This window comes from Triticum dicoccoides, chromosome 2B, assembly GCF_002162155.2.
Source record: "Triticum dicoccoides isolate Atlit2015 ecotype Zavitan chromosome 2B, WEW_v2.0, whole genome shotgun sequence".
NCBI classification, from domain to species: domain Eukaryota; kingdom Viridiplantae; phylum Streptophyta; class Magnoliopsida; order Poales; family Poaceae; genus Triticum; species Triticum dicoccoides.
Genome location: NC_041383.1, coordinates 623,516,495 through 623,531,768, shown reverse-complemented (window position 1 = coordinate 623,531,768; position 15,274 = coordinate 623,516,495). Strand labels below are relative to the sequence as shown.

The 15,274-nt window shown below is 45.8% G+C and overlaps 1 protein-coding gene and 1 pseudogene across 8 annotated transcripts; both read left to right on the top strand.

Moving 5' to 3' along the window:
* Positions 1 to 1,414, top strand: part of LOC119361053 — a 13,960-nt pseudogene extending 12,546 nt beyond the window's left edge.
* A 1,643-nt stretch (positions 1,415 to 3,057) lies between these two features.
* LOC119365218 lies at positions 3,058 to 6,816 on the top strand. 8 transcript variants are annotated; one of them, XM_037630828.1, is made up of 5 exons: positions 3,058 to 3,611; positions 4,186 to 4,244; positions 4,487 to 5,268; positions 5,572 to 5,661; positions 6,244 to 6,816. In XM_037630828.1, the coding sequence occupies exons 3-5, from the start codon at positions 5,065 to 5,067 to the stop codon at positions 6,418 to 6,420; spliced, it is 471 nt and encodes a 156-aa protein (XP_037486725.1). In that variant the 5' UTR covers positions 3,058 to 3,611; positions 4,186 to 4,244; positions 4,487 to 5,064; the 3' UTR covers positions 6,421 to 6,816. The 8 variants fall into 8 exon arrangements, 6 of the variants coding, with proteins under 6 accessions (XP_037486725.1, XP_037486726.1, XP_037486724.1 ...); XM_037630829.1 differs by having other exon boundaries at positions 4,483 to 5,268; XM_037630827.1 differs by having other exon boundaries at positions 4,186 to 4,658; positions 4,848 to 5,268.
* The last annotated feature ends 8,458 nt before the right edge of the window (positions 6,817 to 15,274 follow it).

The window sequence follows — 15,274 nt, the reverse complement described above, 5'->3', positions numbered from 1 at the left end:
GAGGGGAGTGGGGAACGAGGAGGAGAATGGGCGTCGTGGGGTGGCGGCGGGTGAGGGAGACGAGGGGAGAGGTGGGGATTGTGCGGGGGAGTGGGGTGGCCGGGCTAGGGTTCGGTCGCCCCAGGGGGTGTTGTAGGTGCCAGCTGGGCCGGCCTGGTTGGCCCGATGGCCAACTGGGCCGAGGCCTAGTGGGGGGGTCCCTTTTTTTGTATATTCTTTTCTGTTTTTATTTTATTTTACTTTTCTGTTTTCTATTATAGTTTTTAATAGTTTTCAGTTTTGTAAATTTATAAGACCAGTACCTAAATGGAGGTTGTAAATTAGCCCACTTCCATAATATATTTTGGATTTTTTTTAAACATTTAGTTCGCATTTTCATAAATTTCAAAAGGGCATTTATAATAGGTTTAGCTGATGTTTTAATTATTTTAGTGCATTGGAATAGTTTATAGAAGTTTTGTTTCTTCACCATAATTATCTATGCAATATTTGACACGGTCCGAACAATTTTGTTTTAAAGTTTGAAAACTTTGTTTGTTTGCCAAAAATTCAAGTTTGAATTCGAATCGTTTTCGAACTAATGCGAGATTAGCCACAGTAATCAAGGTGATGTGGCATCATTAGCGAAGGATTACTGTAGCGTAACAATCCGGGCGTCACAAGCACCTTCAGTATCATGCTTGCACTCACATGTTGTTCCAACAACACTATGAATGCTGCCCAGAATTGCCATGCCTTTAGCTTTCGCTATAAGTTCCTATGATGCTCCTTTTCAGGTGACTTTTCATGTTATTTCTACTTCTAAAAATTAGAAAGTACCTTTAGATCAAAGCAGCGGTGTTGTAGTTTTTCTGGGTATTGGTGCTACTCCATCTCCATCTAGCTTATGGTCTTTGGTCACTGATTCTGAGGTACGACGTTGTTTTATTTTATGTTAAATCCCATTTAGCTAGGCACCTCCATTTATTGGTTCGGACCGAGCAAAGATCCTGTCGAGCAGTATCACTGACTGGAAGCATAAATTTTCAAATCAGTGATGGGATAAATCCTGTTCCTGTGTACCGGTGCTTAGCAGCTAGCGAAGTGCGGCTGGTATTTTTGGTCCTTATGTAGGTAGCTTCCTGATGTGCGTGGCTGTGTGTTAATTCACGACCTAAAATTATTTCTGTTGGCTTCATTTTAGTAAAGATGGGGTGGGGGGAAAACTACACCCTATATATGTAAGTTGACTGAAAATAATAATATGTTTCAGTAGCTATATTTCTCTGGTTCCTAACATGGTTGTAGGCTAGATGTTCCTGTTGGTTTGTCTTGCCGTAGAATTTGCCCCTATTCATTTGTTACATATTTTCTGTAGCTATTAAGGAAGAAAGTAAGGACATTCACAGGTCAGAGTCTCCCCGTCAGCATTTAATGGCAGGGGCCGCTGCTTTACAGAAGATGGATGTGAAACCAAAATCATATTCTACCAACTCTTATTTAGTGCATATTATCATTTAGCAGTACGTTGGCCGTGCCTCCACGTGATCAATGGAGATCTTCTGTAGATGTATTGCACTTTTGTCATGTGTTAAACTTCTCAATGGTTGACCATAGAAAATGTGTGTAGTTCTCATGTTGTACATATGTTTCTGGTTTCAAGGAGAATTCTTACTCCTTTTGGAATTACCATCTTTAAACATTGTAGATTCCAATCTCTTGTGTATTTACATCAAAGACTGCTTTTTGATGCTTATCATGTACAGTACTAAACTCCTTGCCCCCTACTTCTTCTGTCACATGTGTTGTTCCCTTGTCATCAGTGAGCTCCAGAAAACACAACTGCAAGGTACTCCCTCCGTAAACTAATATAAGGGCATTTAGATCACTATTTTAGTTATCTCAACGCTCTTATATTAGTTTACAGAGGGAGTACAAAATAGTTTCCACTTAGTTAGCATTTTAGTTAACAGTGTAGACATGTTAGTAATACTATAATGTTTGACAATAAATGAATTCGACTACATTCGAACAAACTTATCTTGCTTCCAAGAAGAGTAAAATCATCTGTAATAATTTCCCGGATTTTGCTTATATTCATATTTCTTAACATGTTTGGAATGTCGTTTCCTCCAAAATGCAGCATTTACCTTCCATTTGGAGCATAGGATGCATTTTTTTATCAGTTGATGACTGGAAAAACCACTTTTCTGATAGAAAAACGATATCCATCAGTTAGACTTAATTAATTGCCTTCTAGACACACCTTCAAATATATACAAGTTCTCTAATAAGGTAGTCGTGGGAAGACTATATTTTTTGGTTTACATTGTAAATGCTTCCGGTGACCACAAATTTGACTTTCTTTTTTGCTTCTTTTCAGCTTTCAGGTCCTAAATGAAAAGGTAAGGATGTACTAGAGCAGTATGAGAAGACCCAGTTCCATTATCTCAGAAGCCAGAAGTTTCCCATTTAATATCTTTGGTTCTAAAATTTGTTTAAGAAAATGGTCATTCTGCTATTAGCACCACGATTATTTGTCAATTGTAGATTCTTAATTGGTTAGAATTATTTTATATGTTCGATTCCTTTGGTTCATATTTATTCAACAACAAAATATTTTCAAGATTGGTCAATTTGAGGATCAAACAGCAAACATGTGAATTGATGTGGCATCAAGCTAAGTCTGTTGATACATAGCTATCCTTTTTTGCTTTGCACAATTAATCTTGTCACTGGAGATGTATGTTAATCCTGTAGCTTTGCTCATTTTATCTTTTGATTTCATCTTAGTTAGAATATTTTGCCATGCGTTCAAAAATTACATGTTCATGTGGGTGGATTGTTTCTCCCGTTGCAACGCACGGGCATGTTTCCTAGTGTATAATAAACCAATCGGTTGCCCTTGGTTGTCCGTCGTGATTGTTTTGCAAGAAAGCCCCTCAGTTTCCAGGAAATCAACCTGCCATCCCTGTTTTATTACAGAAACAACCCTATAAGAATTTCAATTCAGTCCGCAGTCCTTTCCTTCCTCTTATCCACTCTGCGCCGGTGGCTACGCCCATTCCGTCGTGCGCTGGCGCCCGACCCGTCGTCGCCAGCGACCACAAGCAACGACCGTTGCACCTCTCCGCGCGCCATCCCGAGGCCCCAGCCACGCCGCGCCACCCCGAGGCCCCAGCTACGCCGCGCCACCATCCTCCTCGACCTCGCCTCTCCGTGCGAACAAACGGCGTCACCGCCGGCGGCCACGGCCACCGTGCTTGAACTGACGGGCGTCGATGGCACGGGGCTCATCTTCGAGGTGTTCGCCATGCTGGCCGACACATTCTCCGGCGGGGTCTCTTCATGGCGACGGTGGCGTTGCACCTGTGAGAAAGACAGGTAAGGGAAGATATAAAGGAGGAGAGGCAGGGAGAAGGAGAGGGTGCGAGGAACGACGTGGAGGTCCCGTCTCCCACGTGGGGGGGGGCGACGAGGTGCACGGCGGCAGCAGCTGTCCTGCGTGCGGCCAGAAAGAGAGCCGGGATGAAGAAGGGAAGGAAGAGGTGGCGGGATCCTGCGGGGCTGGATTGGTGCCCCGGTGGTGCTACTGCTGCCGTTGGACGCCGGTCGAAGGGACAAGTCCCTAGGTAAGGAAATAACATGTGTTGCATCGGCATATTTGATGCAGAGTAGCTACTGTAAGTTCCTCTCCCTTCTCTAATAAGCATTGCGACCTCTCCCTTCTCTAATTGGTATTGAGATTCAATTGCTATTCGATGGAGAGCAGCCACAAAAAGTTCCTCATTTGATGCACATCGGCCACCGAAAACAGATCTCGCTTTCAATCTCTCAGCTACAGAGTGGCATGTATCTATAGACTTGCTAATGTGATGGCTAATGCATGTGTATTAATTCATGAATTAGCAAAATATTTCCCATGAGATGTGCTAATATACAAATTTGATGTTCACAGTGCCCTCCACTTTTCTTTTGTTATGCCTATAAGAGATGACTTTTTTTTCAATTTTTAAATAGAAAAGCACAGTATGGTTGCTCTTATATACAGCTTATAAAAAGGAATTACAAATAAGAAGAGTGATGTGTTCACCTCAAAACAAAATTGCTGAAATTCACATGCATGGTGGCGCCATACAGCAGGCGCATGGTGGCAGAGTTCACAAGCTAGATCTCTGACTGGCGTAATGGCTTGTCCTAATGCAGAGAAGGACGGGGTTCAAGTTGTTGGGCCGGTGGCAGGGGCAGCATGATGTTTTCGTCAGGTAACAACCTAGCCATCGACTCAAGATTTAACTGAACCAATTCCTTTAATTAAAGCTCCAAATCGTTGTTATTTGATTCACTAACTGGTTACTAGCAACAACTAATTGAACATATAATTGTTGATTTCTGTACAAACAATATCTTTAGTTGTTTCAGATCTTCAATAAGGATCATCAAGCCCTCTTGTTTTTATCTGAAGAATAGACATTGTAATTGTGCCTCCATTATGTCTAAAAGTCAGGTATCGGAAAAATGTCATTAGCATATCTCTGTCACGATGGAAGATTGGTTAGACAGAAAAAGGACCTCTGGTTATGTATGACATGATGCAAGGCACATATCTCTGAATGAAGCGCAACAAGAATTGACATCCTCTAATGCTAACTGTTGACCATTCTTTTCTGAAGTATCAGGTCAGTATCCCATGTGCCCCCTATTCATCTGTCATCGCTGCATAAAAATTTAATGCAGTTTTTAAGCCTATGTTTAAGGGTAGCTACATCTTTATGGACCAACCATATTAACTTTTTGAGATAACAAATCAACCTTCATCATGTACTTATGTTGTAACTTCTCCCATCTTTTGTGCTATTATCTAAAAGAGGTGTGGATTGGAATCAGTTTTTTTTGCTGCACCCCCATTCTGACGAGGTCACACACACATACCACTGGGAATCCCACGAACCCTATGTCCGAGCACGAGCGACGGCAATAGCATCTGCAAGTACTTGACCAACACGCTACCCGGGTGTGGTATCCACTATTGAGGCCAAGCAACCAAGCTCGGTCATCCTTAAGTGTGTTTGTGTCCACCACCTGATGAAGAACGGGGAGAAGATTGCTGACTTTGTGCCTAATGATGGTTGCCTGAACTTCGTAGAGCAAACTGACGAGGTGTTGATTGCTGAATTTGGTCTTAAGAGGCACGTCGTGGGAAATATCCCTTGTGGCAGGTTCAAAGTTGTGATGGTATCTGGTGTCTCCCAGCGAGATTTGTTCCTTCTCTTAACAGTTACTATTAAGGTATAACAGTTACTTTTATCTCCCCGTGGATGCAGATTTCAGAATATGTTCAGTTTTTAGTGTGCTAGCTTGCAAGTTGCGACGTACCACAAAGCTGATCTTTTTAACATTTGATTGCCGTGTTTAATACCACAGTTAGGTAGTTTGACTCTTAGACACTAGTCTTTTTAATATCAGACTTAAACAACTACAGTTCTAAATAGCAGTTCTTCTGAATTTCTACCTATTTATTTCACTATTGTGGTTTCAAAATCCAATAGCCTTGCTGTTAGTTAATGCTCTATTTATATTTTCCGCCAACAGAACAAATTTATGTTTCCATCAAAAAAGTTGGCCGGCCCCAGCAAAAAAAAGAACAGTTCCAGCAAAAAAAGATCGCCGCCGTGGTCACAGGTACTGAATGGTTCCACTGTACATCTCTGTAGTTATTTGGCTGAAGGTGTGCATTAGTGGTTAGCTGTGATAATACAAATAGTAAACATGTTATACCAGGTAGCAGAACTTCACGGAAATTTGCTGAAGGAGTTGCATCATCCTTGATCAAATATTATTTTTATTATTCCTTCTTGGTTTTAGACAATAACATTAGATAATCTAAATCCTTTTACCCCGCATCAGTACATGTAATAGAGCAACTCTTGGTGCAACTAGCTGCAGCAAGGACCAACTTGACTTGATGGTATTTTTGATCTGTTCACCTACCCTCCCTCGCTCAATTTTCTTGGGAAAAAACACCCGCCCAACGAAGCCATCTCCGTGTCACATACCTATTGCCACAACCAACTGAGCTAGCCAAGTGTTTTTTGTGGAAAAGATGGTTGCTCCTTCTATTAAATAGTCCCACCTCGCCCCTTTACACCCAATCCTCTCAATTTCTTTATGCCTTTGAATTTCCTAGGTGTCAACAAGCAGTCTTCAGAATCATCAATAAGCCAACAGCGAGAAATAAGTTTAAGAATTGAGTTCCCTTAACAGGGAAATAAGGAAGGGAAGAAACAAATAGGGAACAATCAGACGAAGCATCAAGGAAAATGGATTGAACAATCAGATGAAGCATCCATCTCGAGGAGAAGCATGGTCTGCAAGGAGACCAATCATCTTGAGGTGGTTCTTTCAGCTACTGCATGTTCCATTATGGAGAAGGGTACTTAGTCGATCTTAGGAGCCAGACTCTGCTTTCCTTGCAGGGAGAATTTTAATAAATGGTGATATTACTCTCCCAACAATTCTTTTATCACTACAAAATGTGTAGGAACCTTATTTTTCCCTGAGATACTGTAATTGAGGAACCGAGAGCCGCGACGGAACATTGTATTTTGCACTACATCCTGTATTTGCTTTGTGGGAAGCTGGCTTGAGGACAAGTATGTCACTCCATTTTCGCTGTGAGTGATTCTTCATATGACGGTAGTGTTGCTTGTGTTCATAATCAGTCTCTATGTAATGTTTCGGTAGAGAGAGTTGTAACGCCTCGGTCTTCTTGCTGAGTTGCAGAATGCTGTTGTTCACTCTGCAATAGGATGGATGAACATGGTTTTCTTTATTTTACAGCATATGTGTTGTGGTCGGATACATGATTGCAACAAGATTCCCAAGTAGAAGAGGAGTCACCCAGCAGAGTTTTGCAAGTTATCATCACTTACAAGCCTCCAACTTGATCCATGATTTATGATCAGCAGAAAACATTGTACAATTTAAAATTGTCACAACCCATGTATTCTGTGATGCCCAATAGAAATAGCATCGATTATTTGGTATGAAGATGCTTGCACAGCCAAGTTTTATTCTGGACTAAACAAGCCCAAGATGATACATTTGCAAATATTTTACATGTAAGGTCAGATGACAAAAATCTCGATAAGCTTTCGACATAGTTGACCTTTCTTTGGGTGAAGGAATAGGCACTTGAATGCCACAGAGATACACCGTCTCATGTCTTCGGTCTCATCAGTGTCATTGGATGTGAATATCTCCATTATGCTTTGACTCATTCATCAGAACGCAGTATGTATCACCCCTCAAGAGCTTATTTCAGATTTAGAATCCTTACTTTTCAAGCTATCTAAATAATCCTGATTTCTTGCTTATGTCTTTTTCATTTGCAGCTATCAGTTTAGTTAGTAATGTGTTTCACTCTGAGCTTTCCGGTCACACGCAGTTAGATGTGATATTTTTTTTATCAGTATGATCGTCTAAGTCATATTTGCAATCTCAAGGATGATAGTATGGATACAGTGTGAACCATGTTGTTTAATTTCCTTGAAGAATTCTTTTACATAGTTTCCTCTTTCGAGTTGACTCCTATACATATGTGATCTGCTGAACAATACACGTGCTCAGTCACACATTTTCATTGTCACTGCAATAGCTAACAAAGGTTTGTATCATGTGATCTGCTGAACAATACACGTGCTCAGTCACACATTTTCATTGTCACTGCAATAGCTAACAAAGGTTTGTATCATGCTTAGCAATAGCAATACTACAATGGTCATGAGAATGAGTGAAAGAAAGGTACTATTGTTTTATGTAACTAAGTTTACTTTATCGTGTCGACATATTACTTTTGGATTTTTCACATCCTCTATTATTTATTGATATTCAGTTCACTGTATCTATATATTGACGTGGCCCTCTATCGTATTATTATAACCAAACCATAAGGATTGAAGGAGTTTGGAATAATCTATTTTAACAAAAGGTGATTATTACGGAAATAAAATGAGCTTTTCTTAGAGCATTATCTTTAGCTGATAATTAATGTTGAACATGCTGTGATCAAGGTGACCTGTGAATTGTAGCTAGCTTAATAATGAAGTGTGGGGATTGGCAAAGGTCAGATTATCTCTGTAATCTTTTTCTAGCAGCATGTTTCTAGATTGCACTGAAACAATTATTTGCCGAGCCTTGATCAGCCCACATGTTTGTTATTTTTAATTTTTCTACCACTGATTAGAGTTTTTACCCCATATAATTCCAACAATGCATGCTAGATTTTGGACCTATTTTTATACTCACCAATTGTTTTAGCTCCGTAGCCCAAAATCAAATAATCAAATAATCAAGATGACTGCTAAAGTAATTTCATTTAAGTTTTCTACATACAATTCTAACTGATTAGTATTTTTTTTCTCCCGTTGCAACGCACGGGCATATGTGCTAGTGAGGAATAAAATCTGGTAATATATTTTTTTAAGAGCAGGGAACAAACCTGGCCGCGCACCGCTGGATATTCCTTTCTCCTATCAAGGCACAAATCAACGGTCGAGAATTCCCTGCCGGCCCGCGCAAGGTTAGCTTAGCAAAGAAGTCTTGTGCGTTGCATCTTCCGTTGACACAAGGATATGCTTCTTCGCTTGTTGCTGTAAACAAGAGTACAGCAGGCGAGGAACAATGCACCCTTGCTAGTGCTGCATTCACACAGGGCTCCGTTCCTGCGTTTGCTATAGGACCAGCGCGTCACATCGACGAGTCCGTAATAATCCCGTCTGGATTCCTCCGGTGAAACGGCAGCCGTGTCAGTCCATGCCACACGTCCGGTCCGGGCAGTACGTCGTAGTACTACCCGAGCATAAGACAAGGGCATGAGCCATAAGCTTAGGTTTCTACCACCATGACCTTTGTTTTCTTCCTAGCTCCGAGAGACAGGCAGACGCCTCAAGTCGCTTTTCAAGCACGGTTCACGGCGCTGGCGCGTTGCTTTCAGCCTCCAACCAGACGGCGGGCCTTTTTGGCTCATGCATTAGTCAAATTATAGGTTGATACTGAAGCATATTGTATCGTGCTTTCAGTCCTGGGGTGTTTATCAAACGCATATCAGCCAATGTCACGTTCGAGTTGTTATTATGCATGCCAAAAGTTTGAAGGTGGGAGACGTAAACAGGGACGAGGCGCCTACCTTCCCACTGACATCACGTTTCATCATTTATATATTCTTCAATTTCTGTCTGACTTTGGTAACGCGGCTGATGGATAACTTCCGAGCAGACAAGCATATACTTCAAAACCCTTTTGGAGATTACACCTTTTAAACTGCTTCGTCGCATCTTTGTGCCAACTAAATTAGCCATGCTAACGCGAGGCGAAATGGACTAATCCATTCATGCATGGTGACACGCAACACTGAACAATGATACTGTGTTGAAATCCTCAAATGCACGTGTGCATCAAAGCTGATGGCTTGTCCTAACCGATGGCACAAACTCTTCTTTACTATGCTGGACAAGCATATCCACTTGAAGATTTTTGTCCGTCTAGCTGCAGCCTGCGGAGAGCCTTGCAAAGAGACAGACAGGTCAACGAATTCATGGTCTCAGCTCTCAAGTCTCAGCAAACGCCCGAATTTGACTGGTCCTTGGCTGCATTCGCGTTGAACCCTCCGTACACGCAAAACCAGAATCAATATCCGATATGTATTGGTCGCGATAGACGGGCAAAATGTTTATGCATTGCTTTAAGTTTGTTTGGCAGCTCTAATATACTCGTCCACACATGGATCACGGCTCTCCTTCGACTGCAAGCCAAAACAAGATTTGGCTGTCGACTTGATCAAATCCCAGATTGGCATTACCTTTCGTGCGCCGCTTAGCTACTCGTGTCGCAACAAAGGATGAAACTACAAGCATTAAGAATGATCCAAGAAGATCGTCTGCGTTTCGGCGTATAGAATGCGCGCCTGTTTCGTCAAGACAACTGGGCAAATTAATTGGGCGACGGCGACGCTTTACGTACTGTGCATCCCAATGCCTCATTTTGGTATAGTACGTAGTACTACACGTTTTGGGTCGTGAATTGATTCATCAACTACTAGTACTTCGCTAGTCATTGCTGTACTAACTTGTCAGTACAGCTTACAATCACCAAGCATAGTTACATCCTACCTTTCGGCTTCAAATTTCACTCTTGTGTGATTTTAAGGCTGCTCATTTGGCGGTGACTGCTCATAATTCACTAGCTACGCTGTACAAGTGTGAAAAGCTCAACTTGATTTGCAGCAGAGCCTTCTGAGCTTGTTACTCCAAGTTGTCGATATTAAGGAGATGACAGGTAGTACTATCTGAGTATCAATGTGATCAGGCCAGTATGAGCTGCAAGTGTCGGTCAGGAGATGGCAATTAAGAGAGCACTGTTGGCGTCACGAGGATGAGCGGCCCTCCAACTCCATGTCACTTTCAGCTGGGTTCTTGGCTCCCAGTTCTGACCATACATACAGCTAGCTAGCTCAAAGCACAATCAAGTCGCACGCACGAATGCACTGTGTAGCCGATCGGTGGTTCAAGAGGCGCACACGCGACGACCTTTAGAGGCCAGAGGCCACTACAGCTACAGCCGTCGCAGTCTCGCCTTTGCGTCGAAAGCCCCGTGCCAGATTAATCAAGGCAGCCACACGATCCGCGAGACACGAACCCTAGTAAAACGAATGCTTCACGTGTAGTAGTAGTGGCCAATGGCGTGTCGCTGTACGCCGCGGCGATCGGCGAGCGTGCGCTGAACGGCGAGATGTTTACGGGCCGTCGGCCAGACCAGTAGATTAGCACGTTTGGGGACGGCGACAACCGCCGTGGCATCGGGCCGTGACGCCGTGCTCCGCGTTTGGCAGGACAGAGCTGCGGATCGCGGATGCGGACATGGAGAAGCCGAGCTGGACCCCGACCGGCCGCGCCTGCGAGCAGTACGATCGGCCCACCTGAATTCTCTCTGCCTGGTTGAGATGGCGTCGGTTTTCTGTGGTTCGAGAAAATATCGCGCGCGCTTTCGTCGGTGCAAATGAACTGCAGTCCGCCTCCGCCAAACCTTGCTCAGATGCTGCACTTGATGCCGGAGCAAAGCTATTGAAACTATTATCGTTTTGAAAAATTGCATTTCTATCGGTCGCTTGTCGGCCGAAGAGGTGCTCTTGGTTCCTAGCCACGACGAAGAACCCGTTTTTTTCCGCGCCTCGGCCAAAGAGGATCTTTCGTTCACGCATGGGCCGAAGATGTGATTTTTGTTTCAGCTCCGGCAGGAAATCATCTCTTCGCCCACCTCTTTGCATGAACAACCGAACGAAGTTGCATGTTGTTCTTAGTCCGGACGACTCCGTCGTGGATGAAAAGATTTTTTCTTTTTCTGACTGTCCTTCATCATTCTCTCTCATGCAAAAAAACACATATTTGACCTGTTGGCGTAATCAATTCATGATCTGAACTGTCCTTAAAAAAATCACAAACTGACTGTTTTATGTGGCGCTTGACAGCCGGGCGCTGCATTACACTATGCAGCGCCTTGGTCTTAGGTGCCGCCCGCCCGGCCAGCGTGGGAGCCCGGGGTCAGGCGCGGCCCCACAGCCAGCCGTGCAGCGCCTAAGCGTTAGGCACCACACAATACAATGTACAGCGCTTAGGCGTTGCACATTGACTTAAGCCGCATCGGACCAGCTCTCCCCAGGCAGTTCTTCCCTCTCTCAGTAAATTGCTCTCTGTCAACAGAGAGAAGCGGCGGCGCCCCCTTCGACCCCCCCTCCCGCCACACCTGAGGGAGTCCTGGACTAGGGGGTGTCCGGATAGCCGGACTATCATCATCGGCCGGACTCCAAGACTATGAAGATACAAGATTGAAGACTTTGTCCCGTGTCCGGATGAGACTTTCCTTGGCGTGGAAGGCAAGCTTGGCGATACGGATATGTAGATCTCCTACCATTGTAACCGACTCTGTGTAACCCTAGCCCTCCCCGGTGTCTATATAAACCGGATGGCTTTAGTCCGTAGAACAACAATCATACCATAGGCTAGCTTCTAGGATTTAGCCTCCTTGATCTCGTGGTAGATCTACTCTTGTAATACCCACATCATCAATATCAATCAAGCAGGACGTAGGGTTTTACCTCCATCAAGAGGGCCCGAACCTGGGTAAAACATCGTGTCCCTTGTCTCCTGTTACCATCCGCCTAGACGCACAGTTCGGGACCCCCTACCCGAGATCCGTCGGTTTTGACACCGACATTGGTGCTTTCATTGAGAGTTCCTCTGTGTCGTCACCGATAGGCTCGATGGCTTCTTCGATCATCAACAACAACGCAGTCCAGGGTGAGACCTTCCTCCCCGGACAGATCTTCGTATTCGGCGGCTTTGCACTGCAGGCCAATTCGCTTGGCCATCTGGAGCAGATCGAAAGCTATGCCCCTGGCCGTCAGGTCAGATTCAGAAGTTTGAACTTCACGGCTGACATCCGCGGGGACTTGATTTTCGATGGATTCGAGCCACAGCCAAGCACGCCGCACTGTCACGACGGGCATGACTTAGCTCTGCAGCCGGACAGTAACCTGGAGGCCGCACACGAGTCCGCTCCGATCTTCAATTCGGAGCCGGCTGCGCAGATCGAGGACGGGTGGCTAGACACCGCCTCGGGGGCTGCAACCTCTACGGCGATAGAGCCGAACACTGACCTAGTTCCTCATGAAGCTCGTGACTCCGAGGTGCCGGACTCCTCGCCGAACTCCGAACCTCCCGCGCCCCCTCCAATCGAATCCGATTGGAGGCTGGTCATGGAGTTCACCGCTGCGGACATCTTTCAACACTCACCTTTCGGCGACATCTTGAGTTCGCTAAGGTATCTCTCGTTATCGGGAGAGCCCTGGCCTGACTGCGGTCAGGACGGTTGGGATGCGGACGACGAAGAAATTCGAAGCCCACCCACCACCCACTTAGTAGCCATTGTCGACGATCTAACCGACATGCTAGACTTTGACTCCGAAGACATCGACGGTATGGACGACGATGCCGGAGACGACCAAGAACCAGCGCCTACTGGGCACTGGAAAGCCACCTCATCATATGACATATACATGGTGGATATCCCAAAGGATGGGAATGGCGAAGGAACAACGGAGGATGACCCCTCCAAGAAACAGCCCAAGCGCCGGCGTCAGCGGCGCCGCTCTAAATCCTGCCAAAGCAAGAATGGAGATTCCGGCACCGGAGATAATAACACCCCAGACAGTGCCGAAGACAACCCCCTCCAGTAAGATTCAGCGCAGGAGGACGGAGACGCCAGCCCTCATGAGAAGGCAGCAGACGAAGAAGTAGAGGATTACATGCCTCCCTCCGGAGATGAGGCAAGCCTCGACGACGACGAATTCGTCGTGCCCGAGGATCCCGTCGAACAAGAGCATTTTAAACACAGGCTTATGGCCACGGCAAACAGCCTCAAGAAAAAGCAGCAGCAGCTTAGAGCTGATCAAGATCTGCTAGCCGACAGATGGACTGAAGTCCTTGCGGCCGAAGAGCATGAGCTCGACCGGCCCTCCAAAAGCTACCCTAAACGCAAGCTGCTCCCCCGATTAGAGGAGGAGGCATATGAACCTGCATCACCAGCAGACAATACGGCTGACCGACCACCCCGTGGCCGCGACAGAGAGGCCTCTAGGCCCTCCACCAGAACCGTACCCCAGCATCGCTCGAAAAGCACAAGGCCACAGGGGAATGCTCTGGACTTGCGAGATATATTGGAGGATAAGGCAAGACAATCAAGATCGGTCTATGGATCGCGTGGGCGCCCCATGATACGCGACGACAACCATCGCGCCGGACACAGTAAGTCCGGCCGGGCCGAACAAAATATACAAAGCTCTTTTGAACTCCGTCGTGATATCACCCAATACAGAGGCGCCGCACACCCACTATGCTTCACAGATGAAGTAATGGATCATCAAATCCCCGAAGGGTTTAAACCCGTGAACATTGAATCTTATGATGGCACAACAGACCCCGCGGTCTGGATCGAGGACTATCTCCTTCATATCCACATGGCCCGCGGTGATGATCTCCACGCCATCAAATATCTCCCACTCAAGCTTAAAGGACCAGCCCGGCATTGGCTTAATAGCTTGCCAGCAGAGTCAATTGGGAGTTGGGAAGACCTGGAAGCCGCATTCCTCGATAACTTCCAAGGCACGTACGTGCGACCACCAGACGCTGACGACCTAAGCCACATAATTCAGCAGCCAGACGAATCGGCCAGACAATTTTGGACACGGTTCTTAACCAAGAAAAATCAAATCGTCGGTTGCCCGGATGCGGAGGCCCTCGCGGCTTTCAAACATAACATCCGCGATGAGTGGCTTGCCCGGCACCTGGAACAGGAAAAGCCGAAATCCATGGCAGCCCTCACATCACTCATGACCCGCTTCTGCACGGGCGAGGACAGCTGGCTAGCACGCAGCAACAACCTCAGTAAAAATTCTGGCAGTCCAGATATCAAGGACCGCAATGGCAGGCCGCGTCGCAACAAAAACAAACGCCGCATTAACGGCGACAATAGCGAGGATACGACAGTCAATGCCGGATTCAGAGGCTCTAAACCCGGTCAACGAAAAAAGCCATTCAAAAGAACTACTCTGGGTCCGTCCAATTTGGACCGAATACTCGACCGCTCGTGCCAGATACATGGCACCCCCGAAAAGCCAGTTAACCACACCAACAGGGATTGTTGGGTATTCAAGCAGGCAAGCAAGTTAATTGCCGAAAACAACGACAAGGGGCTGCATAGCGATGACGAGGAAGAGACCCGACCGCAGAACAATAGAGGACAGAAGGGTTTCCCCCCACAAGTGCGGACGGTGAACATGATATACGCAACCCACATACCCAAAAAGGAGCGGAAGCGTGCACTCAGGGATGTATACGCGATGGAGCCAGTTGCCCCGAAGTTCAATCCATGGTCCTCCTGCCCAATCACTTTTGACCGGAGGGACCACCCCACCAGCATCCGCCACGGCGGATTTGCCGCATTGGTTTTAGACCCAATCGTGGATGGATTTCACCTCACCAGAGTCCTGATGGACGGCGACAGCAGCCTGAACCTGCTTTATCAGGATATAGTGCGCAAAATGGGCATAGACCCCTCAAGGATTAAACCTACAAAGACGACCTTTAAAGGCGTCATACCATGTGTAGAGGCCAATTATACAGGCTCAGTTACACTGGAAGCGGTATCCCCGGATAACTTCCGAAGCGAAGAGTTAATCTTC